At 51.5% G+C, this 23,656-nt stretch overlaps 1 protein-coding gene across 2 annotated transcripts in view; it reads left to right on the forward strand.

The window, feature by feature from the left end:
* FOXO1 (forkhead box O1) overlaps window positions 1-23,563 on the forward strand; it is an 87,365-nt gene extending 63,802 nt beyond the window's left edge. Inside the window, exons 2-3 of one of the 2 annotated variants that reach the window (XM_024568552.2) lie at window positions 18,526-19,880; window positions 20,349-23,563. In XM_024568552.2, the coding sequence (XP_024424320.2) occupies window positions 18,526-19,863 (1,338 nt within the window). In that variant the 3' untranslated portion in view covers window positions 19,864-19,880; window positions 20,349-23,563. The remainder of the gene's footprint in view (window positions 1-18,525; window positions 19,881-20,348) is intronic. The other variant, XM_053916526.1, reaches the window with a different exon arrangement.
* The last annotated feature ends 93 nt before the right edge of the window (window positions 23,564-23,656 follow it).

A 23,656-nucleotide genomic window follows, 5' to 3' on the forward strand; every position in this document is an offset into this window, starting at 1 on the left:
AAACATACTCTAAATTCAATTTTTCCCACTCGCCTGAGCCACGGTTTCCTTGTACCAACTCTGCCCACCCAGGGAAGAGGGATAGTTAGAAGGCCGAAGTAATAGTGCTTCTTAAAATCACACCCTGTGAAGGTTTAGTGTGCTACGTCCCATCTGTTGGTAGGAAAGTAACTTGCTTAGGGACTTGGTTAAGGAAGAAATTGTCAAACATGGCCCTACCCGACCTTTCTCATCCCACTTACTTTCCTGTTCCAGGCAGCAAGAGTTTGCAGAAGTCAGAGCTCCCTGAAGGTTCTGGGAACCCTCCAGAAATACAGGGATGGAGCTGTGCCACGCTTGTATTGAGCTTTGCGGTGCAGAGCGGGAAAGCTTGTCCCTTTCTGTTCTGGGGCTCTTTCATTCCCCCCCTTCAGGTCTGGTAGGGAACCCATCCGACAGTGTGACTTGGTGCCCTTGTAAACACGAGGGTTTTACAGAGCGGCGCTGTACTTGTGTATGAGATAGGCTCTGTTTAATTACTTTTAAAAGCACTGGTCTCAACCCTCTAGATTGACTCGCTATTTTATGGATTGTGAGCCATAGATTTTGGCCTGAGGCCTTCCCACGTTTATGCTCCTTAGACCCCGGTGCGGGCGCAGCATTGGAGTGCGGCCGGAAGAGGTGGGGGCACCCGTGCGCAGAAGCCGGCCGCAGGCGTGACAGAGAGAGCAGGGTGTTCGCAGGAGGGTTTGGGCTGAGCTGAGGGCAAGAAGCAGCCCCTTTGTGGGCTGGTCTCCAGCATGGAGCTAGCTAAGAGCTATGTACTAAATTAAACCTCCTCGAAAGATGTTTTGTGTGATGGGTGGGGGGCCCTGGTGTGGCAGGCGAGCCAGGATAGTTTTGCACTTATCTGGACATCTTTGTCATTTAGATTTTTGCTTTCAACCCCTGTAAACTTGGCAGTGGCTGGGATCCACATTGCTGGACCACTTGTCCTGCTCCATTGGCGGTAATCTGGGCCGGGCTCATCCGGCCACCGCTCAGCCCTCTGTGGAGCCTTGGACCCCGTGGAAAAGTGCAGGCCAGCTCCTTTTCTCAGGGCCAGAGCGAAGCCCCCACCACACTGGAGTCAGAAATACCAAGAAATTCTAGGGGATACCAAGGACTTTCCCAAGGAATTATGTCCTTTTACTGCCCAACAGGAGCATTTGGGGTCAGCCTGCGATAGGGTCCCTCCGCCGAGTCCCTGGCTGGCCTGCTGGTGTCAGAGCAGTGACCTTGTAGCGACCCCGCTGTGAAGCTGGCTCATGTGTGAGTCCAGAGGAAACACCATGTAGTAAGGGGGAAGCGGGGGGGTGGGGGTGGGGGGACTCCAGGAAACTGGAAGGTGAGGTTGACACGTCCTCATTCACGAACGATGCTTTTGTTTTTCTTTCTGAAACACTGATTTAAAATTTTATCTCAGAACAAACTGCATTTTATCCATATCTTCCTAATTCCTTTAAACAGCCTTTCTTAACCATTTATTAAATAACGCCAGGCTAATAAGTGGGCTTTTATTATACGGTGTTAATGACCCCGAATACCACTAACACAGCATTTCTCAAACTTGCCCGTCACATGAGGTACTTGTTAGTGTATTCTGGGACTTCACCCTCTTCCTGTCGAGTCAGAGTCTTCAGGGAATGACACAGTTGAGTTGTTGTCTCGGACTCTTAGAACTAAAAGCAACGCCGGACGTGAAGGTAATCCAGGTGTTCCCGAACCTGGTGACCCCGGTGTCGCGACTGTTGGTACAGCTCTCTGGGCCCACCCCTCCAGACCTGTTGAGTCCTAACCTCTGAGCCGAGCGAGGGCTTTCGTGTTTCTCTTTTCTACACGCTTCCTAGAAGGTTCTGATCATTAGTCTGGAGTAGCAATGACTCATTTTTCAGATTCCTTTAGGAAAGGGAAATTGATCTGATGTGCATGGTTATTGGTCTAGATAGTAGCAGATCAAGAAATCCTCTTCTGATACCTGTCGATTCATTCAAATAATGTCTGTGACTCAGGTGTTGACCAGGTGGGTGAGCGCGGGCAGTTTCGAGATGAGTGACCAGGGTCCCTACCCTTGATTGGATTGGATTGATCCTCAGCCTGTCTCAGGGGGTGAATCTGGGTGGAGGGTGGTGGTGGCACAGGGGGCATCTGGGGAGCTTTTACAACCTGTGCCCAGCGCCATCCCCACCATCAGATGAGCGTGCGCCCAGGTCGTGGAGTCAGAAAGGACAGGGCGCGAACTCTCCTTCCCTTGTGGACTGACTGGTGGCCATCTGCCTTTTGCTTTTCTCCTACAGCTTTGTGAAACATTCCAAACATCTAGAGAAGCAGCGAGACTAATACAGTCGGCACCCACGAGCCACTGCCCGCTTCTAACAAATGCCACCCCCTTGCTGTAATTCCAGAGGTCGTGTGCTGGGGGGTCGGGTTCCTTGCCTTCAAGAAGTCTGCCGTGTGTCTAGATGAGTAATTTCAGGTCCACAAACCCTGCATAGGTGCTCCCCTCTTCAAAGTTTATATAAATGCCAATTAATGTAGATATTATTCTGCAGCTTTTTAAAAAAGTCAGCATTATGTTTTTGAGATTTACCCATTGTTTTTTTTTTTACATGACCTGACATGGCCCCATATTTAACAGTAAAATCAGGAAATTGAAGCCAGACAGCTTGAAAACTTTCTTAATGGAAAAAAATGCAAGGAGATGTGGGTGGGAGAGAGTTTTTGTTTAATTTTTAATGTGGAACATTGTCAGTTTTGGGAAAATAGCTGATTTGAATCATACACTTTTAAATAGACCAATGTCAACTTAATGAGAATTAACTGCACGTTGTATGAAAAGCTAATTGTTTTTATTTACTCTGGGTATGGTTTATTGCAGTGCGGTCCAAACAGGTGAAAGTTAAGATTTGTGCCATAAAGCAGGAAGCAGATGGGGGCTAATTAAAGTTCTGTTGATGATGAAGGGTGACTGATCAAGGAGCAGGTGGTTCCCCAGTTGAAACACAGTCTGTGCTGGGTATGAGCACAGCCCTCTACGAGCTTCCGTGCTCACCGTCCAGAGGGGGAGGAATGTGTGTCAGCAACACATGCGAAGGCTGTCGGGCTCTATTTTTGTTCACCTTTCTGCCTTCAAGCAGTGTCTCTTCGGGGTTTATCCAGGATGAGGGGGGGAGGGGTCATGAAAGCAGCTCGTGTTTTCAGTGGTGCGTCATGTACTCGAGACCCCATCGTGCCCTGGAGAGAGCTGTCTTTCTGCATTCTCCACTGGAGGGCCCGAACACTTGATTTCATTTGTGCTTTTTCTGTTTCTCCCAACACCTCCTGAGGGGTTTTAAAATGGTCGTGCCCAGGCCATACCCCATGGGGGCCCCTGTGTACCTGCCTGAAGCGCTGTGCGTCTGCATGTGGGGGTGGGCGCTGCGAGGTGTGGGGGCAACGACCTAAAACGAAGTGTTTGTGCTTCAGACTGAACTTCTTCTGCTTCCTTGTGCCCTGGATGACTTTCACCTTCAAGCGACAGCCTCTTTTGTTGCTACTGCTAATAATGGTTGGATAAACATTAAGACCAAGTGCCCTGGATGTGTTTTGCATAGAAAACATACCAACACTGGGTTCTCGTGGCATTTTTGCGGGAGGTAACCTGAGGTTGGTCTCGCCTACGGTCAGAGGCGAGGCATTTGCCTGTGACATTTGTGTGCTTTCTGTGCTCATCTTGTGCCATCCTTGTAGGAGCCCCTTGCAGGGGCAGCTGTTACCCCACTGTGCAGACAAGGCGGTCCAGGCATGGGGAGGTTGAGTCACTGGGCCAGTGCGCATGCGTGCCAAGGGTTAGGCTGGGTTGGAACCCAGGTTGTCTGAAATCGAGCCTGTGTTCCTCGGCTGCTGTACTCGGCTGTGTCGTGTACAGCTATTACAAAATTATCGCTGTTTTGCTTCCTGCGTAGGGAAAGAGCTATTATTTCCTTAAAAAACAAAAATCTTAGGATATAGCTTGCACTTTATCTTATTTGATCACGCATGTTTGTATGTGTGTATGCGTATCATGTGGTACTACAGGGTCTGGCATGCAGTAGGAAATGAATTTTACTATTTCAGAAAATAATGTATTTTTTAGAGGGGGGGAAGGGAGGGAGAAAGAGCAGGAGAGAAACACAGATGTGACAGAGAAACATCGATCGATTGCCTCTCGAACCCTGGCCAGGGACCTAACCTGCAACCCAGGCAAGTGCCCTGACCGGAATTGAACCAGCGACCTTTTGCTTTGCAGGACGACACCCAACCCAGTGAGCCACACTGCCCAGGGCAGATTTTATTATTAGCTGTAATGACTGCGTGGCGGAGGGACAGGCGGAGACTTTCTGGTCTGTTTCCTCCAAAGGAAGTCGCTCCACTCTGGTTATAAAAGTTGTGCACGCTCTCCCTCTCCGCAGCAGCCGCGCAGACACCCCACAGAGGCGCACCTGGAAGTGGAGATCCCCGGTGCCTTCCCCGCTCTGACTGCGGCATTGTGTCGGCATTGTTCGTCAGCGCTGTCTTGTAAACGACACGTACCTTTCCTAGCTGGCAGTGAGGGGCACCCTTTACATTAGCTACCAGTCGAGTGCGCAGAGGTTTCAGGGACATCACAGCTGACCTTCATTGTCAGGTGGTGTTGCCGGGTTCTACACTAGGTCTACGCTAGTTGGGCTACTATTATGCTAATTGGGGGAACCTGTGGGCAGGGCCTTCCCTGCCCAGGCTCTGTTTCTGGGCCTGGGAACCTGCCTCCTGCTCACGTGGCGGCTCTTCCAGTGTGTGAGGCAGGGTGTCCTGGCCAGAGCTAGCGCGTTTTCCTCACCTCAGAGAAGTCTCAGGCTTCTCAGTCATCCCCCCATTCTCTTGTCCTCATAAGCACATCAGCCTGCAGCACTCTTCTCCTGTCTCCTTGCCCCTCTCTTGGCCTCCTTGCCTCCCTCTCATGGAAACATTCAGGGGGGCAGGTGGGGAAGGGATTTGGAGATGAAACTGGAGTGGGCCCGTTCATCTGCCCTGGCCACTCTGCCTTGTGTGGTTTTGAAGATAATGGCCCTGACTGTGGGATGTCTGTGACAGGGACCTGCGTGGGGCCTGCCTCATGCAGAGCAGTCTGGCCCGGCTAGCACGGTGTGTGTCTCTCCTTCGTCCTCAGAGAGTGAGAAGCGTGTGTCACAGAGCACCCGGGCTTTCCAGGGCACCTGGGACAGGTGCGTGCTTTGGTAGAAAGCTTGGGGTAGCTCTGTAGCTCTCAGGTAGCGCCCCCTTCTACCCTGGGCATAAATTATGAAATGTCACAAATGCACTGTACTTTTAGTATGTTTTATTAGGTTTTAAATTTAATGGGGTGACAGTGGTTAACAGGATCACATAGGATTCGGGTGCGCATTTCTGTGATGTCGGGTCTGTATGTTGAGCACTGCACGCCTACCACCTACAGTCAAACCATCTTCCGTCACCACGTGTTAGGGCCCCCCCGCCCGCCCCTCTGGTAACCACCTCGCAGTTGTATCCATTCCAGCGCCTGTGTGGCAGTTCAGACAGACGTTGTTTTTCCACGTTATAGACGAGAAAGCTGAGACACAGGATATAAAACTGGTCCGAAGTCACACAGACAGAAACAGCACCATGCTTCGGTCTCCTCCCTCTTGACCCCGCGTTTGCCCATTAGACAGCACTTCCCAAAGCGTGTGCCGCTGAACACCGGTTCACGGTGCCGTCTGTCAGGCAGCATCAGAGGTGGCAGCGTGCCAGTTACCACACCCCGAAAAGGAAGCAGAGTGTCTGTTAGTGGAGGGGTTTGGTTTTGCTTTGCTTTGCCTTGCGTATTAACATAAAGTTAGTGTATTCAGGTCCCGAAAACCCTGCAGTGAGGAGTCCCATTTACGCTGGCGTGGCCAGCATGTCTCGATCGCGTTTCCTCAGGAGCCCCGCCACCCTGAGAGACACCGACGTCCCTTGGCGCACGTGTGAAGATGCTTTACCAGGCAGTCCAAGTCCAAGATGCTGCTTGTCCTGGGCTGTCTTTGGAGGGGCTCCGGGCGCCCTCACCGGTTGGAGGAACACCTGCTTGTTGGGGACCTGGCGGGAGAGTCCCGGGGATGTTTCGGGAATGAAGGCTGGCCCTCGGGAGTCATGGGCCCCGAGTCTGTGCCAGCAGTGCAGCAGGAGATTTAGGAGGCGGGCTTCCCCGGGGCGCAGGGACCATCTCCATCAACAGGCTCAGCATCCCGGGGCCAGGTGTCGGCGTTGTGAGTTAGGCCCAGCTCCACGCACTGCAGCCAGGGGGAACTTTAGAAACCTGGACCCGGAACAGCAGGCTGCCGCGTCTTTGCAGGCGTTTGACGAGGCCCGTTCCCCGAGGGAAGCTGTCTGCACCAACACCCTCTCTAGCCCATCTTTAATGTTTAATACGCAGCTGCGCCTGCATGCGCTGCACTCACTGGATTGGCTGGTAGTGCGTGGGGGGGAGGGGGTGGTGAAAGTGCCGTCTGCGGATCCGGAATTCATCCCATTGATCACTCTCCTTCCTTTTAGCAGAAGCAGAATTTCTTAACAAAACTCCTCTATTTTGAAGTAAGCTGTTTCAACCACACAGAAATGATAAATTATATTTTGCACTGAAATCTCAAATCAAGAAAGCAAGTCCAACTTCTTAGAACTGATATTGGACATTATACTTGATGGTTTTTCTTTCCTTTCCCCCCATTTCCCCTTTCCTAAAGCATCTGCCTGCGTTCCTCCTTACCTAAGCTACGCAGTTCCAGGAGTTGGAGGGTATAGAGCAAAAGTTTACATACAGTATTTTGAAACCCAGATGATAGAAACTGAGTTCAGGGAAGTGCTTTGTTTGGCTTTGTGTGTTTTGGTGGAATAATGAAGGTTCCCAGCAGGAGGCAGGGGCTCGAGGACATTCTGTGACAGATGGGAAAGCCTGTGGCCCAGTCGTGAGCCTGCTCAGCACGGGTTCCTCAGCTGTCCTCCAGGCAGGCGGTCGAAGTCCTAGACTTTGACCCACAGTTTTCGAAGTGCTGAGCCATTTGCTGTTCTTTCCTCATGTGTAGTAACGTTGTGACTTCACACCTGATTGTAAGTTGCATAGCATGAACTTACTTTGTGGCAGGAAGGAAGGAAGTAGACAGAAGCTGGGGCATCAGGACTGTGGAATAAGCAAGGTGGGGGGCAGGGCTTCTACCCACAGCCCTGGGCTTTTTCATAATCAACTTCTGATGGGATAATCAGCCACTAAAAATTAGCTTCCCAAGACCGAGACCTGTTTTCTCTGTGTGTGGGACACGGGCGGAGGGCTGTGCGTGGAATGAGGGGGTGCCGAGTGCCCCGGCAGTCTGTCCTCAGCCCAGTGCAGCCCAGCCCGGGGGCAGACGTGGCTCGGGATCTCATAAACACCTCCCAGAGTGCTGACCGCTTGGCCGACTCGTGAGTAATCTGTTGCAGCTTTGTCCGTGTTTATGCTGAACAGTGCGGCTGCATGGCGGGGCATTATTTCCTTTAATTTCCCTTTAGCTGTTTTGTAAAAACAACCCGAAAGATGTTATGGTTGAGCCTAGACAATCACCTCAAGAAACAAAAATAAACCTTTCAAAAAGTAAGAAATGGACTTGTTTGCCAAGTGTTACAAACGATGGATGACTTATGAAAAAAACCAGGCACTGCACGGAGGGGAGTTTCAGAATCTGTTTCAGAAATAGACGGCCCCTTGCTTTGGTACCCTGCCCTCCTCGGACTATGAAAAACAGGCCGTGTTTTCTACAGAGATCGTGCCACGAGTTGCAAACCACCAAGTCGTCTTCAGTCGTGAGGCAGACGCACGCAGCTGCCTTGACAGAAAGCCCTGTGGGGCTCCTGGGGTAGGCAGGCACCTCCGGAGGCCGCCCTGGCCACGCCAAGCTCTCCGCACAGGCTGCTGCGGCATCGCCTCGAGGGAGGGAACCGAGGGCACTCCTCTGGGTGGGAAGAACAGACCGAAAGATGGCGCCTCTCTCAGATGCTGTTGCTTATCATCAAAAACTTATTTGCATAATAACATCCCCACACATTTAAACTGGCTAATCGAAAACACCTGCTTTACAAGCAGAGCTGCAAACTCTCCTCTCCCACCATCTCATGGGGATACAGGTGGGTGCTTTCCTCTAGTTCCAGGCTGTAAATTTATCCGGATCTTTCCGTCGCTCTCCTGTGCGTTGGATGCGGGGTAAAATACAGGCTCCCACCTTGCGTTTCCAAGTCCCCTGCCATCTTATTCCCCCTCTGTCTACGTCTGAGCTCAAATAAAGTCCCCGGTACCTCGTTCTTCTCTAGACATGTCATATTAGTGCCTTTAAAACATTTTTCTCACACATACTGACACAGTAGCTTGGAAGAGATGCAGAACACTTGCACAGGGCGCAAGAACCCAGCCACGGTGGGCTGTTCACAGTTCCCTTCCAGGGGAGTCCCAGGGCAGCCCCGGACGCAGCGAGCACGCCAGGAGACGATGCTATGCCCCCCGACCCGGAGCTGGCGGGAGGGTCCTCACTTTCCTTCGGGTGGGGTCCTAAAAGTGGTTCATTTAATCATTTATTCATCCTTGCTTTGCTAGTTTTCTCTAAATACTTAAGACAGGGCTAACTGTAAATGACTTTGTTTTCTCAACCCAAACAACAAATGTGTATTGTGTGCAACCCGTACATTCAGAAATGATATTCATACCTATGTAACTACCAAAGGCTGTGAGGTTACTGTCTTTGGAAATTTGTAAACGAAGTCTTTTCATTCTTGGCCAAACCATTGTTGGTGTTTCCAAAGAAGGCATGAGTTTCAACTGCAGCATTGGAGCAAAGAGTTTAATGCAAGGGATGTTTTCCAGATGGTACGGTCTGCCAGGCCCTCATGTGAGGATCCTTTTTGTGCTGACTTGGCCTCTTCTCTCTGGAGTATGGACTGGCCTAGCCCCGGGCTGAGCTTAACAAGAATGGAATCCAAAGGATCCGTAGTGGGATGTGCCCAGGCCCTCTCCATCTGGTTCTGGGGCCGACTCCACGGGGAGCCTCCAGCATCCTCCGTGCCCCGGAATGATCCGGTGTAAAGTACCCTCCTGGGGCGGCTTTCGTCTTGCCTGGCAACCTGATTTAGGCCGCAAGCCCTTGTGGGCAACACCAGCGTAAGGGTCCTTTCTTCTGTAGTGGGCCATGGCAGCACAGGGGTGGGGGTGCCCCTCAGGCTGCTCTTCTGCTCTGTGGGTGCAGTTTCCAAGCAGGTGGGAACGCTGCTCACGGAGCCGACGGTGGGGAGGAAACTGGGTCTCACAAGTGAGCCTTGTCGTTGTGCGGTTCCGTGGACCCATGCTGCTCGTGATGCGGCGTGTGGGCCTCAGGTGCAGACGGGCTGTGCTGGCGCGGAGGTGTGGTTCAGGGTGGTCACAGATGGAGGTGACGAGGGCCATGGTGTTCGTGGGCTTTCAGGCACCTTCATGAAAGCCGTGCTTCTGAAACAGTTGTTGGGGGTTCTTCTGAGCCCTTCGGGGGGCTCCTGGTGGTGCTGGAGGCGGGTGTGGGGCGTGGAGCGGCAAGCTGTTTGCAGCGGCCCTGTCTCACTGCACTCAGCTTCCTTGCGTTGTGCAGATGCTGCTTTTTTTACAAATTGGGGGGTTGCGGCGGCCCCGTGCTGAGCAAGTCCGCTGGTGCCATTTTCCCAACAGGCTCACACCGAATTTTTGTTTGTTTGTTTTACCAGTAAAGCATTTTAAATTAAGGCGTGTCTATTTTTCAGGCATTATGCTATTTTGCACTTAAATGGTGTAGTGTGAACGTAGGTTAGCTTTTATATGCACCAGGAATCAAAAATGTGGCCTCACTTCATTGTGGCATTTGCTTTATTACGGTGCTTTGGGTAGCTGGTGAATTCGTATGGCTGTTTGACATGGGACCAGCTCTTGAGACTTTTTGGGAGGTAGCCCCAAAATAATGTATAGTAAGCAGTCACAAACCATTGTTTCATTAGGCTCCTTTGTCAGAATAATAGGCAGACAACCCAGTTTCAAGATTCTGTGTGGTGAAGAGAACTGTTCACATTGCAAACACTATGTAATTTAGAGTGTCGTATTTTTATTGCAATTTGCTGTCCTTTTTTAATAATCTGGATTTATTGTCTTTGAGTTCCAAAATAGGGGAGAAAAAGCATAAACCTAGATTTTGTACTTTTTAATTCTATTTCCTAAGGGTAGCGGTTCTTGGTAAATGGATTATGCACGCAGCAGATTCATTTCCCCCTAGATCTTGCAGACAGTGAGCATATTGAGGATAAAAAACAATTTCAGATAGTGCGTCCTGTAGGGAGGATGTTGTTCTGGAGACTTTAACCTCAGTTTCAGCGTTCTCCCCTTTGCATTTGCACTCGCGAAAGCTGCTCACTGGCTCCTGTAAACACCGTGGGCACACACCACGAGCCAGCATCCCTCCAGCCTGAGCAGGCTTGATGGGCTCATCACCAACCGTGACAGGAGACGTGAAAATTCACCTCAGTCCTCCAATAACTTTAGGCAACGTTAACATGGAGCAGGTTGTTGCTATGCTGTGTTTTGTGTCATGCCTCATTTAAGTTCTTCATCAGACGAGAATAAATCCTAATGTTTTGGTTTTTATTCTGTTTTCACTCATTCTTCTGATAGCCAAATACATAAGGTAGTTAATTGCACTGTAAAGAGGTGCATTTATAGAGCCACTGAAGAGTTGAGGAGCAGTGTGACCTGTAAAACAGATGAGGATTTTCAGTAGGAAACAGCAGAATCACTTCACCCACAACTGGGTTTCCTCTACTGTTTTGCTTTGGTGGGGCCTAATGTGTCCGAGAGAGTCACCAGGCAAGAGCAGCAAAAAAAAGAGCTCACATTCTGGGCAGTTATTTAACTAGAAGTTCCAGACGGCCAGGCTCCTTCAGGTCACCACGCAGCAGGGCAGGGGTTGTGGGCTCTGCTGCACACTTGGCGGTACCCGGTCTCTGAGCGTCGCTGGGGAGGGAGGCACAGTAGGTTAAAGGTCACTACGGATGTGTGCGCGTGCCACACTGAAACTAAATTGATCTCAAGAGATACCAGCTTCACTTTGAAATCCTCAGTAGCCTACAGCATTCCCTTTAAAACAACACACACATGCACACACATACACGCACACCCACGGCACTTAGAAGGATTGTAGCTAAATGACATTTAGTCTCCATATATCTACCGCTGGGACCTTATTAGCCAGGCTCGATGGCGCTTACTTGAGAGTTGGCCTGCGGGCCGGTACAGCAGTGTCAGGCCCACGTGTACGACGGTGGGAAGCAGTCTTCACCTCCAGACTGAAACGGGGATCGGCACGGGCACCTTCTATGGACAGTATGGAAGGTGAGGGACTCATGTAAATGACTCACGCCCTGGAAGAAGGGAAGGCGCTCGTAGGCATCGGAGGCTTCACCTTCACCTGGGGAGGGTTTGGGTTTTGTCTTTCAGGGTTCCTGGTTTCTGCTAGTGTGTGAAGCACGTGGCATTACGTGGCATAGGAAGGACTTCCACTTTAACCTTCTGAGAGTGCAGGGCGGAGCCCTTCCTCTCATGAAACAGTAGCTGTCCCTGAAGATGGGGTTTTCCTGTGGGGCACAGCGAGGTACATCACTGTGCTTTCCAACTATGACCTGAGAAGCCAAGGCTTGAGCCAGCTTCAGCCCCTGACAGGCCTTTGTAACACTCGTGTCTCTGTTCACGGCGTCTAGGCTGAGGCTGAGGGCAACCCACACAGAGTGGCCCCGAAGCCGGCCCGAGCTCCCCGGGCATCTCCCCCAGACACACACGTCCTCACGGTGCTTAGGAGCTCTTCCTACGTCTGTTTTCTGGGTGCTGTTCTACATGAGCACGTACACGCCCACAGGCCTCTTTTTTAGCAGAAGCTGCTCTCCTGTAGTCGTATTTTCCTTCCTTTGGAGTGATCTGAGTCAGAGATAAGGCTCTCCAGCGCTAGGTGTGCACCCGACAGTGGTGTGTCCTTGCCTGCTGTGTTACGTGCCAGGGGGAGAGCCCCACGCAGCCCTGCTGCTCTGTGAGTGAGCGCACACAAGCTTTCCACCTGCGTTTGCACCTCTCTGAACTGTCCTTCCTGGTATAGAGGAAGGTGCTAGGCCAGGCGCCCTTCCCAGTGTCCTGCACTCGAAAGTTCTACGAGGCCGGCGGTGGTCCTCTGCCTACGGCTCTGGGGCCATTGGAGAAGCCCAGTGCGGGCAGAGGGGGCGGCCGGCCTCTGGGGTCATCAGCGTTTCGGGGAATGAAGTCTGTGCCGGGAAAGGAAAGCCGAAGGTGCGAGCTGGTAGGTCGGCTGTTGGCAGCAGGTGTCGCAGCGCCCTTTAAAGGGGACTCTCTGTGTTGTCTGTTGGCGACGCGTGCCAGTGGTGCCCTTTCTGATTGGGAGCAGAGCGGTTTTGGTTTATTAACAGCTGTAATGGGAACTCTGTTGAGGAGAGATTATTCCTGCTTTCCCCTTCGCGTGCTCTCCCTTGTAGGAGAGCAGGGAGAGGCGGTGCAGAAGAGGAAGCAGGAGGAGGGAGTGAAGTCCACGCTGGGAGCCCACAGAGCAATCACACACGCTGACTGCGTGCACAGAAATTAGATAAAACGCTTTTGGAAAAGTCTCATTTATCTAGCATTTTGAAAGAATTTCTAGAATTTCTACAACAACAAATTGATTTAGTCACGTGTTCCCATGTCTTGGAAATTCTTTTGTTTGACCTGGTGAGTGTTGCTCACACCAACCGCTCCAGGGGCGACGGGCAGCTCCCGGCTGTGGCAGCCCTGGGGGACCTCCCCGTTTTCCTGTGGGTCCCCAAGGCGATGTCCATGTCTGAAGCTCGCACCTCAGCTGCTGCTGAGAAGAGGAGCCATTAGAATTAAAAGCGAGTTACGTTTTTTAAAAATTACTCCCCATGGAGGAGGAAGATGAGTTTCACGTTTCCTAAACCAGTATTTGTGAACAGCGTCATTTCCGCTCCCAGGAGAGGCACACACGCGGCCGCAGTGTTGACTGAGAGGCCGACGATCTGGTTTTCCCGCTGGCCGGGGGCTGCACGTGGGGCCTCCAAACCTGGGTCTGAGTCCTAGCCTCGGCTCATTTCCTGAGCCTCAGTTTCCCCTTTTCTGCAACTGGGCCAATAACACCTGCCGTAGGTGGGGCTCCTCCAAGGATGGAATGAGCCGATGTGTTGAAAGCAGTTAGCCAACTACAGGTATAAAGTACGAAGGCCAGGGGTCCGTGAGCAGGATGTGTTCAGGTAAAGGTGCTGGTTTTGTTTTATTTTGGTTAAACACAGACCAGAGTCATCTTAGGACTGCTGAGCAGGGAGGCGGGAGGGCAGCAGTGAAGGGAGACCCGTGGCTGAGGGGCGGTGAAGTCAACGCACAGGGATGGGCAGGCCGGATGGAGCCTCCCTGCAGCTTGGGGGCGAGGGGGTTGTCCAGGGAAGCCCAGGGTGAGGAGAAGTGTCACGTGGGGGAGGGGAGGAGGAGGCAAGCCCCAGACTGGACCAGACCACTTCTGCAGCCAAGAGTTTGCTGGCCTGGACTCGAGGGCTAGTTGTGCCCCTTGGTTTTCTTGGTTGGGGCTTCTCGTCTGCTAGAAGTCTACTGTGACAGACTGGTGGTCTGCCACATGTTGGAAAAATTCTATATCTTTTTGATAGTACATTTATTCACTTGTACTGTACCAATTTATTGTATATATTACAGTATATAACATTCGCAAATACAGATTTTTTAAAAACTGAGTAAACAAAAGGTATGAAGACTTCTTCTCACACTTGAGTGGCTGTCCGATCATCGCTGTAGACAGTGGGGGTTGTTCAGAGCGTCCTGGGGAGGGGCAGTCCCTGTCCCCGTCCCTCTGGGTCTCTGTGGGCCGGCTTCTCTAGCTGGGCAGGGGTCGACCCCCAGAGCTGCCGGTGGGAGCCTGCTGACGTTGGCCTGCCCCAATTCCTGCCACTTCTCCCCTGTCGCTCGGTGGCTGCGGCCAGAGCCCATGGTCAGGTGAGATGCCGGCACACAGGGCTCAGCAGCGGCACCTTAGTGAGGTTCCAATGACACTGACTGGCAAGTGTGGGCACAGGCCAGCCTCAGTCGCTGGGTCTCTGAGCCAGTGTCTGTGGGTCTCTGAGACGCTGTCCGCTGCCAGGAGACGACACCTTAACTCTCACCCCGCATGGGTCTGCTCTCCTAGAAACACTCGGGAAAGCCGCATGCTAGCAGGCACAGTGTGAGGCGCGATTGTAAAGAAATGAGGCTCACGGTTGTAATACAGGTAAATCTCTAAAGTAGAGACATGCACTTCAGAGCCACCTTCATGCTCATAGTAACAACGCCAGCGAACGCTGATTGAGGTGAGCACTTAACAGGTGCTGTCTCATCCGGTCTTTACGGTAGCCCCGTGCGTGCGTTCAGGGCCTGCCGATCCGTTCAGCAGGTGCTGAGAGCCGCCTTGGTGGGGACTGTGAGGACACAGTGTGCAGGGGACAGGCCGGGTGCCTGAGCTCCTGCAGCTTACGGTGTGGTGGGGAGCCCGGCGTGTCCCCGGGACCAGGCAGAGCAGAGTCATAATTGTGAGTGACAAAGGTTCTGCGTTAGAGAGCTGCAGGGTGAGTGGGGGTTATCTGGAAGGGCTCCTTCAAGGAGGGGACCCTTGGACTGGGACTGGAGTTGGCAGGGGTGGGGGGTGACCTTGGTGGGAAGAAGGCGGTGCTCCTGGATTGCTCTTTGTGCATCTGTTGTGTCTCGAGCGTGTACTTCGGCGGACCGCTCTCTCCCTAGGCGATCAAAGAACACCTAGAGGGCAGAGATTGCGTATCATTCCTCCTTTTGTCCTTCGCTGCATGCAGCGGAAAGGGGGCCCCAGTAAACCTCACTTGGAATGCATTGGCACATGGCGGGGCGGGTAAAAGCTGTGTAAGGCGTTACAGCTTCCCTATAATGGGTGGGGACGTCAGTCAGCAAACAGCCATTGACTGTCTTATGTGCAGAGCACAGTAAGGGATTTGAGACTCAGAAATGAAAACGAACCTGAGCCCCTTGCCCTATAAGGAGCTTGGACCCTGGTCTGCAGAGCACACCAAGCAGCGTGCCTGAAGAGTTAGAACAGCCCGCAGCGCGGGTGGGACCAGCACGTATGGCCATGTCCAGGGTCCCCTTCCTCTGCGTGATCCACGGAGTCCGCTGGACCGGGCTTCCTGAGAAGAACGCACTGCACTGCATGCTGGGGCCAGGGGTGCAGGCGGTGGGGCAGAGCCAGGGAGCCCGGTTCAGAGGGAGGTGTGCTTGGGGGAAAGAAAGCCAGCTCAGCATTGGTGGAAAGCTAGGGCCGCAGGGAAACACAGCTGGCGGAGAAGGAATGTGCCGACTGGTCTTCTTCCGTGGTGTCACGCAGAAACTCAGGCTTTGGGTAAGTGGTTTGCAGTGCGTGAGTTCCGTCCTCACACCTCCTCTCTTCCTCACAAAATAGTTGCCGTGGTTCAAGAACCGACTCTCTCAGCGCACTGACCGTGTGACCGTGCATGCGGCTCTGCTGCGTGGCTCCACGGGTGAGCCGCACTTTCCTCTGGCCTCGGCCGGGGCCACCAGAGACCTGCAGACATCACATCATTCCACAGCAACACGTAGTTTTTTACAAGATTCACCTATTCAGCACCCTGCCCCCACGCCCTGGAAATCATAGCTGCTTTAATGTCCTGCTGGCTGTGTGAAAAACAGGAATTTATGCAACAAGCCCTGCACAGAAAACCTTTTCCTGTTCGGAAAAAATTTTTTTTAATTGTTGGCAAAGTTAGGAGACAGTGCTGTTACTCAAAGAGCGACCTCAAATGTCCTTGTAGAAAAATATGTGGCATAATGTTTTGATACGTAAGGGGTTGCTGTGGGACCTTTTCTTTTTGTGTGAGTCTAATTAGTGAGTTAACGCGTGTCGCATCTGAGTGAGCGAACGCTTCTTGAATTTTATTAAAGATGTCATCATTGAGCCTCAGCCGCATTACTGAAGATGCCCCCCAATTGCAGTTGTGAATGATCTAATTATAAATGCTGTGCAGCCGCAGCGCCCTCCCCAGTCAGCGGGGGCAGCCAGGAAGCTGCTGTCCAGGAAGACCTTCCCCCTTGATCGCTAACTGAATGGGACAGGGACAGGAGTCGGACTTCCTTTTCTCTGGAAATTTATTCATTGCAGCTTCTCTGTGTCTGTTGTGTTCCGTGAACAAGGTAGTCGCGCTGGCACATCATACAAATGCTCGTCCCGGTCTCTACCCCGGGGCGAGCCTCGCTTCTTTAAGGAGGGATTTGGAACTTGCTGTGCCGGTGTTGGTTGGCCCAGCAGATGAGGCTGTGGCTGTGAGAGAGAGAGAGAGAGAGAGAGAGAGAGAGAGAGAGAGAGAGAGAGAGAGAGAGAGAGAGAGTGTGTGTGTGTGTGTGTGTGTGTGTGTGTGTGTGAGAGAGAGAGAGAGAGAGAGAGAGAGAGAGAGAGAGAGAGAGAGAGATAGAATGTAAATAAAACCTTCCCATAAGGGAGTGACGTGGGAATGAAATAGGACATGAGGAAAAGACAGTACTTGGCCTCTGTTGGAATCTTGAGTTTGGGGACAGACCCAGAGGTGGAAGGAGGGGAAGGTCTGGGAGCAGAACGCCGTCGTTCCACTTGCCACACCTGCCTGCATCCAGGTGGGAGACCTCGCATCCAGGCGGGAGACCTCGTTCAGGGCCTGGCCTGACCCCTGCTCTGAGCCCTGGCCAACGGCTCGCGGAGCTGCCGTGTTGCAACTCTGCGGTGGAATGCAGTACAGAGGGTCAGAGGGCGTTTAGAAATGTGGATTTCTCAGCCTTGGCTGTCTGGCCTCTCTCTAACTTTTAAATCTCCTTTTAGAAAGTGAGATGCCCTGCCCCTCCCCCGGTCTGTTTTCCACCTTCTTTTAATGAGAGAGGACGTGCACTTTGGGTCTCTGTGGAGCTCCTCTGTCCTGCTGTGCCAGCCTCTGTTCTAGTGCAGTGATTGGCATGTTGATGGCATGAGGATGTGGGCATTGTGGCTGCATCCCTGGGTGACCACAAACCCAGCCAGAGCCTTTCTGTGGTCGGGGACAGGGGCGACGGGTCCAGGGGGCTTGGCCAGCTGAGCCTTGCACTCACTTGGCAGAGGAAGCTGTGGAAGTGTGGGGCTGTGCACTCCGCCCTGCTCCCAGGGGTCCAGGACTCCAGAGAGCTCTGCTCCTGGACCTTCGGGACCTGACAGCAGACACTGCTCAGTGAGCTGGTGGGGGGAGTCTGCACGTGCCCTGTCCTGTGCTGGGGGAGAGAGCTGTGAGACAAGGCCCTCCGTCTCAGGAGCCCACTGCTCCTTTTCCACGTGTCCCAGAGGCTTGGCAGGGGGCGGGGGGGGGGGGGTGGTTCGTCGGATCAGGGCTTCCTTGTTGGCAGCGTGCTTTTGCTGCTTCTACTGGAACTTGAGACTGTTCCCAGGCCCCTTCACTGTGTGTTTGGAGTTGTGGGTTTGCGTTCACGAAACCTCTAAGCTCCTATGCACACCCCAGTGAATGAGAGGAAGGGAATGGGGCTTAGACGTGTGTTCCCGAAGTCGGGATCTAACATATTCTCGTCACTGAGTCTTGCCATGTGTCAGACACTGCAGAGTCTTTTAAACCCGGTACCTCATTGAATCTGTACAACAGCCCCTTGGGGTTGCGTATCTCTCTCTGTTACATGTAGGAAACTTAAGACATGTAGGAGCCAAGCAGTTGTGTGAGGTTATGGAGCCAGTGCATAGCAGAGCCACCTGAATGCTCAAAAAAAGGTTGACCTTGCTCTACGAAGTCCCCCGGGGTGCTGGCAGCCCCGACAGCCCTGGACCCGCACTGGACCCGCACCTGTCCTCCTCCCCTCCCAGGTGGAGGGTGTCGTCTGATGCCTTGTCCGAGGGTTAGTTGGTGCATACCAGTGGTGATTTCGGAGAGGGAGGGGTGGCAAATAACACCTGAATTTAATTTTTTTCTTTTGTTGGGGGGAATTTCAGCTTTCTAAATTAAAAAAAAATCACACAGTTTTTCCTTATTCACTTGTATGTATTTGCCTAATGGACTTTCAAGGGTATAAATGAATCTGAGTCTTAAGAGTTTTCAGGCTTTTAATTTCTGACCGAGAATACATGCTGCTTGGTTTCCTTCTTTCCTGTCCGTAATCGTGTGGGCCCAGCAACGCAGAACTCCCCCCCCCCCAGAGCAAGTGGCACGTGTGCTGTCTGAAGAGAATCGGCGCAGTGTTAGGGGTGATAGAACGGAAAGAGGCGTTGTATGACGCGTATTAATTTTGTTCCCACGTGAAGATACAGATGCTGCTTTTCCCGCACTGGTTTGGGGGGTTCAGGGCTGCTCTGACTGTGCGGGGTGAAGTCCGTACTCCTGTGTAACCGGAGAAGCGCTGTATGTCTAACACGATGTTTTGCTTTCCAGAATTCAATTCGTCACAACCTGTCCCTGCACAGCAAGTTCATCCGTGTGCAGAATGAAGGGACTGGAAAGAGTTCTTGGTGGATGCTCAACCCCGAGGGGGGCAAGAGCGGCAAGTCCCCCAGGAGGAGAGCGGCGTCCATGGACAACAACAGTAAATTCTCCAAGAGCCGAGGCCGGGCCGCCAAGAAAAAAGCCTCCCTCCAGCCTGGCCCGGAGGGTGCTGGGGACAGCCCGGGGTCTCAGTTCTCTAAGTGGCCCGCCAGCCCTGGCTCTCACAGCAACGACGACTTTGATAACTGGAGTACGTTTCGGCCTCGGACCAGCTCCAACGCTAGTACTATTAGTGGGAGGCTGTCGCCCATTATGACCGAACAGGACGATCTCGGGGACGGGGATGTGCATCCACTGGTGTACCCCCCGTCCGCTGCGAAGATGGCTTCCACTCTGCCCAGCCTGTCGGAGATAAGCAGTCCCGAGAACATGGAAAACCTCTTGGATAATCTCAACCTCCTCTCACCACCGACGTCGTTAACCGCCTCAACCCAGTCCTCGCCCGGCACCATGATGCAGCAGGCACCGTGCTACTCGTTCGCCCCGCCCAACACCAGTCTGAGCTCGCCGAGCCCGAACTACCAGAAGTACACCTACGGCCAGTCCAGCATGAGCCCCCTGCCCCAGATGGCAATGCCGACGCTTCCGGACAACAAAGCGGCCTACGGCGGGATCAGTCAGTACAACTGTGCGCCGGGGCTCTTGAAGGAGCTGCTCACTTCCGACTCTCCTCCCCATAACGACATTATGGCACCAGTCGATCCCGGGGTGGCCCAGCCTAACAGCCGGGTCCTCGGCCAGAATGTGCTGATGGGCCCTAATTCGGTCATGCCAGCCTACGGCAGCCAGGCATCTCATAACAAAATGATGAGCCCCAGCTCCCACACCCACCCCGGACACGCTCAGCCAGCGTCCGTAGTGAATGGGCGTGCCTTGCCCCACGCGGCGAATGCCATGCCCCACACCTCGGGCATGAACCGCTTGGCCCCGGCGAAGACCGCTTTGCAAGTGCCTCTGCCCCACGCCATGCAGATGAACGCCCTTGGGGGCTACTCCTCGGGGGGCAGCTGCAACGGCTACGGCAGGATGGGCATTCTCCACCAGGAGAAGCTCCCCAGTGACTTGGACGGCATGTTCATCGAGCGCTTGGACTGCGACATGGAGTCCATCATCCGCAACGACCTCATGGACGGAGACACGCTAGACTTTAACTTCGACAATGTGTTGCCCAACCAAAGCTTCCCGCACGGCGTCAAGACCACGACGCACAGCTGGGTGTCAGGCTAGGAGCGAGTCGCGAGCAGGTGAGGCCACCCCGATAGCCCGAGACCTGCAGTCCGAACTTCAGTTGAGGGAGGAGCACCTAAGCCGCGCGTCTCCTCCACGGCTAGGGCTCTTTGGATGTCAGCTGGCTGCCTCGTGCAGAGAGGCAGCTTTTAATATTTATTCATTCCCCACCCTTTCACAGCTTACACGTTTCCCTTCCGAGCTGAAGCGTGGAACCTTCCTGTAACTGCTTTAAAGATTTTCTTTGACAGTTAGATGGCTGCATCTTTTTAGTAGCTCTTCAGTAAATGAATACATGCGATGTAAGTCACATGCTAAAGGGTTTCTTAAAGTGGAGACTCCCATCCCCCCATGAATGATTTCAGGGCTGTTTGAGAGAGCTCTGCCTACTACCAGTGTTTGTCTGTCACTCTAATAGGTTAAGTTGAATTGATTTTAATTTGGCTATATTTTTATGGTGTGTGTGTGTTTTTTTCCCCTCTTAGGCTACATTTAAAAGTACTTCAGATTGTCTGACAGCAGGAATTGGGGAGAAGTCCAAAGATGTCCATCACCCCATCTTCTCATTTTCTTGATTTAAAAAAACCAAACAAACAAAAAAAACGTGTTGTTTTTTTTTTCCTTTCGTCAGACTTGGCAGCGAAGACACTTTTCCTGTACAGGATGTTTGCCCAGTGCTCGCAGGTTATGTGCGGCTGCAGATAAGGACCGCACCATCGGAGATTTCATTACAATCAAGTGCCAAACTCACTGCACCATGTAACTGCAGAACAGACTTTTGGATCCCGGTGTGCTTTCAAGTTTTGTATATAAGCAGTAGCTACAGAATTGTCTTTGTGTGTGTTTTGTTTTTTAAATAGCTATTCGGTCCAAGGAAAGTTTATACTCTTTTTTTGTAATACTGTGATGGTCTCATGTCCTTAATAAGTTAAACTTTTGTGCGTCCTACCTGTGTTCTGCTGAACTGACGAATCCCCAAGAACCAAGCCCTCCGCCCAGCACCTCCGTGGCGCAGCTTCTGACCTGCTCACGCTGCCACGTCACTCACGAGAACCAACACCCTGTCAGCAAGCTGCTGAGTCCAGCGGACTTGTCAGACTCTTTGGGAAAAAAAAAAAAGTAAATGCCAGCCTTGTACAGGTCTTTTCTATTTTTTTTGTTTGTTTATTTTGTTATTTGCAAATTTGTACAAACATACAAATGGTTCTAATTTCCAGATAAATGATTTTTGATGTTACTGTTGGGACTTGATCATTTTTGGAATAGATGCTGAACTGTAATGTTTTCTTAAAACTAGAGTCTACTTTGTTACAATATACCGCTTGTAAATTTACGGACTCCCAGATATTTGAGACAGCATCCATAATTTTCATTTTGTATTCTAACTGGATTAGTACTAATTTTGTACGTGCTTAACTGGTTTGTACACTTGGGGATGCTGCTTGGTGATGTTTCTGACTAATCTTAAAATCATTGTAATTAGTACTTGCCTACTCAATGTTTCGGGCCCTATTTTGGCAGGAGAGTGGTGTATAGTTAAGGACATTTTTGTGTTTCAAGTTTAGGAGAACTTGGTATGTTTCTATGTATGTATTTTAAAGAAATTACATATGCTGTTCCTCTGTGAACTAAGTGTACCACGTAGCACTGAGTCCTCTCGTCCTTGCGGCTCCTCCTGGGAGGCCTTGTAACAGGTCTGTCGGGCAGGAAGGGAGACCTGCGCCCAGAACAGCACCCCTTTCTCTGACTGGGCTTTCCATTAACAGCCACTTTAAGCTGAGCTTCACTGGAATTTTCCCCTCACAACTCTGCGCTCTTATTTTGGTCTGGGTGGAGGCAGGTTTTTATAGCCTTGCCTTGCGGGTTCCGTCAACCCCCACACCTCATCCCTCTTTCCTTCTGTCCTCCCGTCCTGCAGATCGTGTAGCGCACCGTGGAGAGTCAGTCAGAGGGGCATTTAGAATGGGACTTCGGTGATGTGTGGGGTGTGTGTGTTCATGAGCACAGAAGCTACCCAGTGGAAAAGAGCTTGTTGAAAACCTAGGGCGATTCATTGAAAATCAACAAACCAGCTCTAAGTTGTATATTTGAATTTTAAAAGCCTTTGTGTAAGTTGAGAATTTCTTCAGCATTTAGCAACCTAAACTATAATCCTGATCATTATGTTGTAATATTTTCCATTTACCTGTAACTGACAGATCAAATTCATTGGCTTTGCGTCCCACTTGCAGCATTGGTATTTTCAAGTCGTGTGGACGCCCAAAGTCAGCACAATAAAAGGAACAGCTGAACAAAAATGTTCCTCTTGCCAGCTTGAGGAGGCTCTGATCTGATTTCTGTGTGCTTAGCCCAAACCGCATTTACTTCGTCTCATCTGTGAATTGCATCTCTGTTGGCTTAGTTTTTTCTACATGTTTAACAAGAACAGAAGTGTCCTTGATAGATTTCCTCCAGGGGGCCGGCTCTATGGTAAGAAGCTTCCCACTAAAACTCCTATGATGTTGAAGAGTTGTTAAACAACCCTCTTCATCGTTGGCCGCTCCAGAACACACCTGGCTGTAGAGATGCCGTCCCTCTCAGTGGTGCCTCCTGCCTACGGAACGGACCTTGTTGGTGCCGATTACTCGGTTTCTGTTACTGCAACCACCCCTTGGACACCCCCACCCCCCATGTCCTTACTCGTGAGCCTCAGAGACAACCACAGCCAACATCACTATCAAAACCTTACTGCTTCAGTGTGGCTTCTAAAGGTCTTTCTTCCTCCGAAGTCTGTGTAAATATCTTTTTTTCCTTCGAATTTTTCTTTTTTGTGTCGAAATCCTGACATGAATCCCGGGTAGCTAGCGCCCTGGGGTACAGTGATCTCCAGTGGAAGGCCCCTTGTCTATTTTGAAAACATTATGTGACCTCTGATTTCTCTTTCTGTATGAAGACTGACTTTCTGGAATAACTAATCTACCAGTTTTATTGTACATTATTGCTTTGTGAAATGTGCACATGGTACCACCTATGCAGCCTTGTTTGATTTCTTTCCCCCCGGTTTGTACTGTTATTAAAAGCATATTGTATTATAGAGCTCTTCAGATATTTTAAATATAAAGTATTGTTTCTGTAATATAGACGTCTGGACTGTACGTAGGTCATACACGTGTGGCATGGAAGGTTCTGCCTGGACGAACGTACGCAGTCTCAGTTAATCAGTGCAGGCTCTACTCCAGGGAGCAGGAGATCAGTGGGACCTCCCAAGAGGAGGGCGCCTCGGGTGGAGATGGTTCTCCGCAGGGAGACCGTCAGATCGGTCCACTACTGGGCCTGTGTTACCGAGCCCCCTGGCATTTTTACAGCCAGCTCCTCAAGAGTTCTTAATTTATAACAGACTTCTAAATGAGAAGTTTCTCTTGCAATTGTAGCTAGGGAATCATCATTCCATAAAGAACGGAGTGTAGTCTGTGCAGATAAAGCCGGGGGCGTGCCGCTGGGCCGCCTCCCTGAGGGTGGTCTGGCAGAGTGGGCGGGACAGGCCGCGCCTGCCCTCGAGTCCTCGTCTTGCTCCTTGAGTTTAGTAACAGTGCAGGCCCCCATCCCACTCCAGTACTCGCTGAGAAGTGCCTGATGATGCGGATGTACTTACAGATACAAGAACAATCTTTGCTATTATTGTGTAAAAGCCATAAATGTACATAAATTATGTTTAAATGGTTTGGTGTCTTTCTTTTCTGATTGTACAGAATAAGCTCGTTATGAGGATTTAAAAGAAAACATTTTGCCGTCATAGGAGTTAAACCTTGTCGGC

Source organism: Desmodus rotundus, chromosome 13 (assembly GCF_022682495.2).
Source record: "Desmodus rotundus isolate HL8 chromosome 13, HLdesRot8A.1, whole genome shotgun sequence".
NCBI classification, from domain to species: domain Eukaryota; kingdom Metazoa; phylum Chordata; class Mammalia; order Chiroptera; family Phyllostomidae; genus Desmodus; species Desmodus rotundus.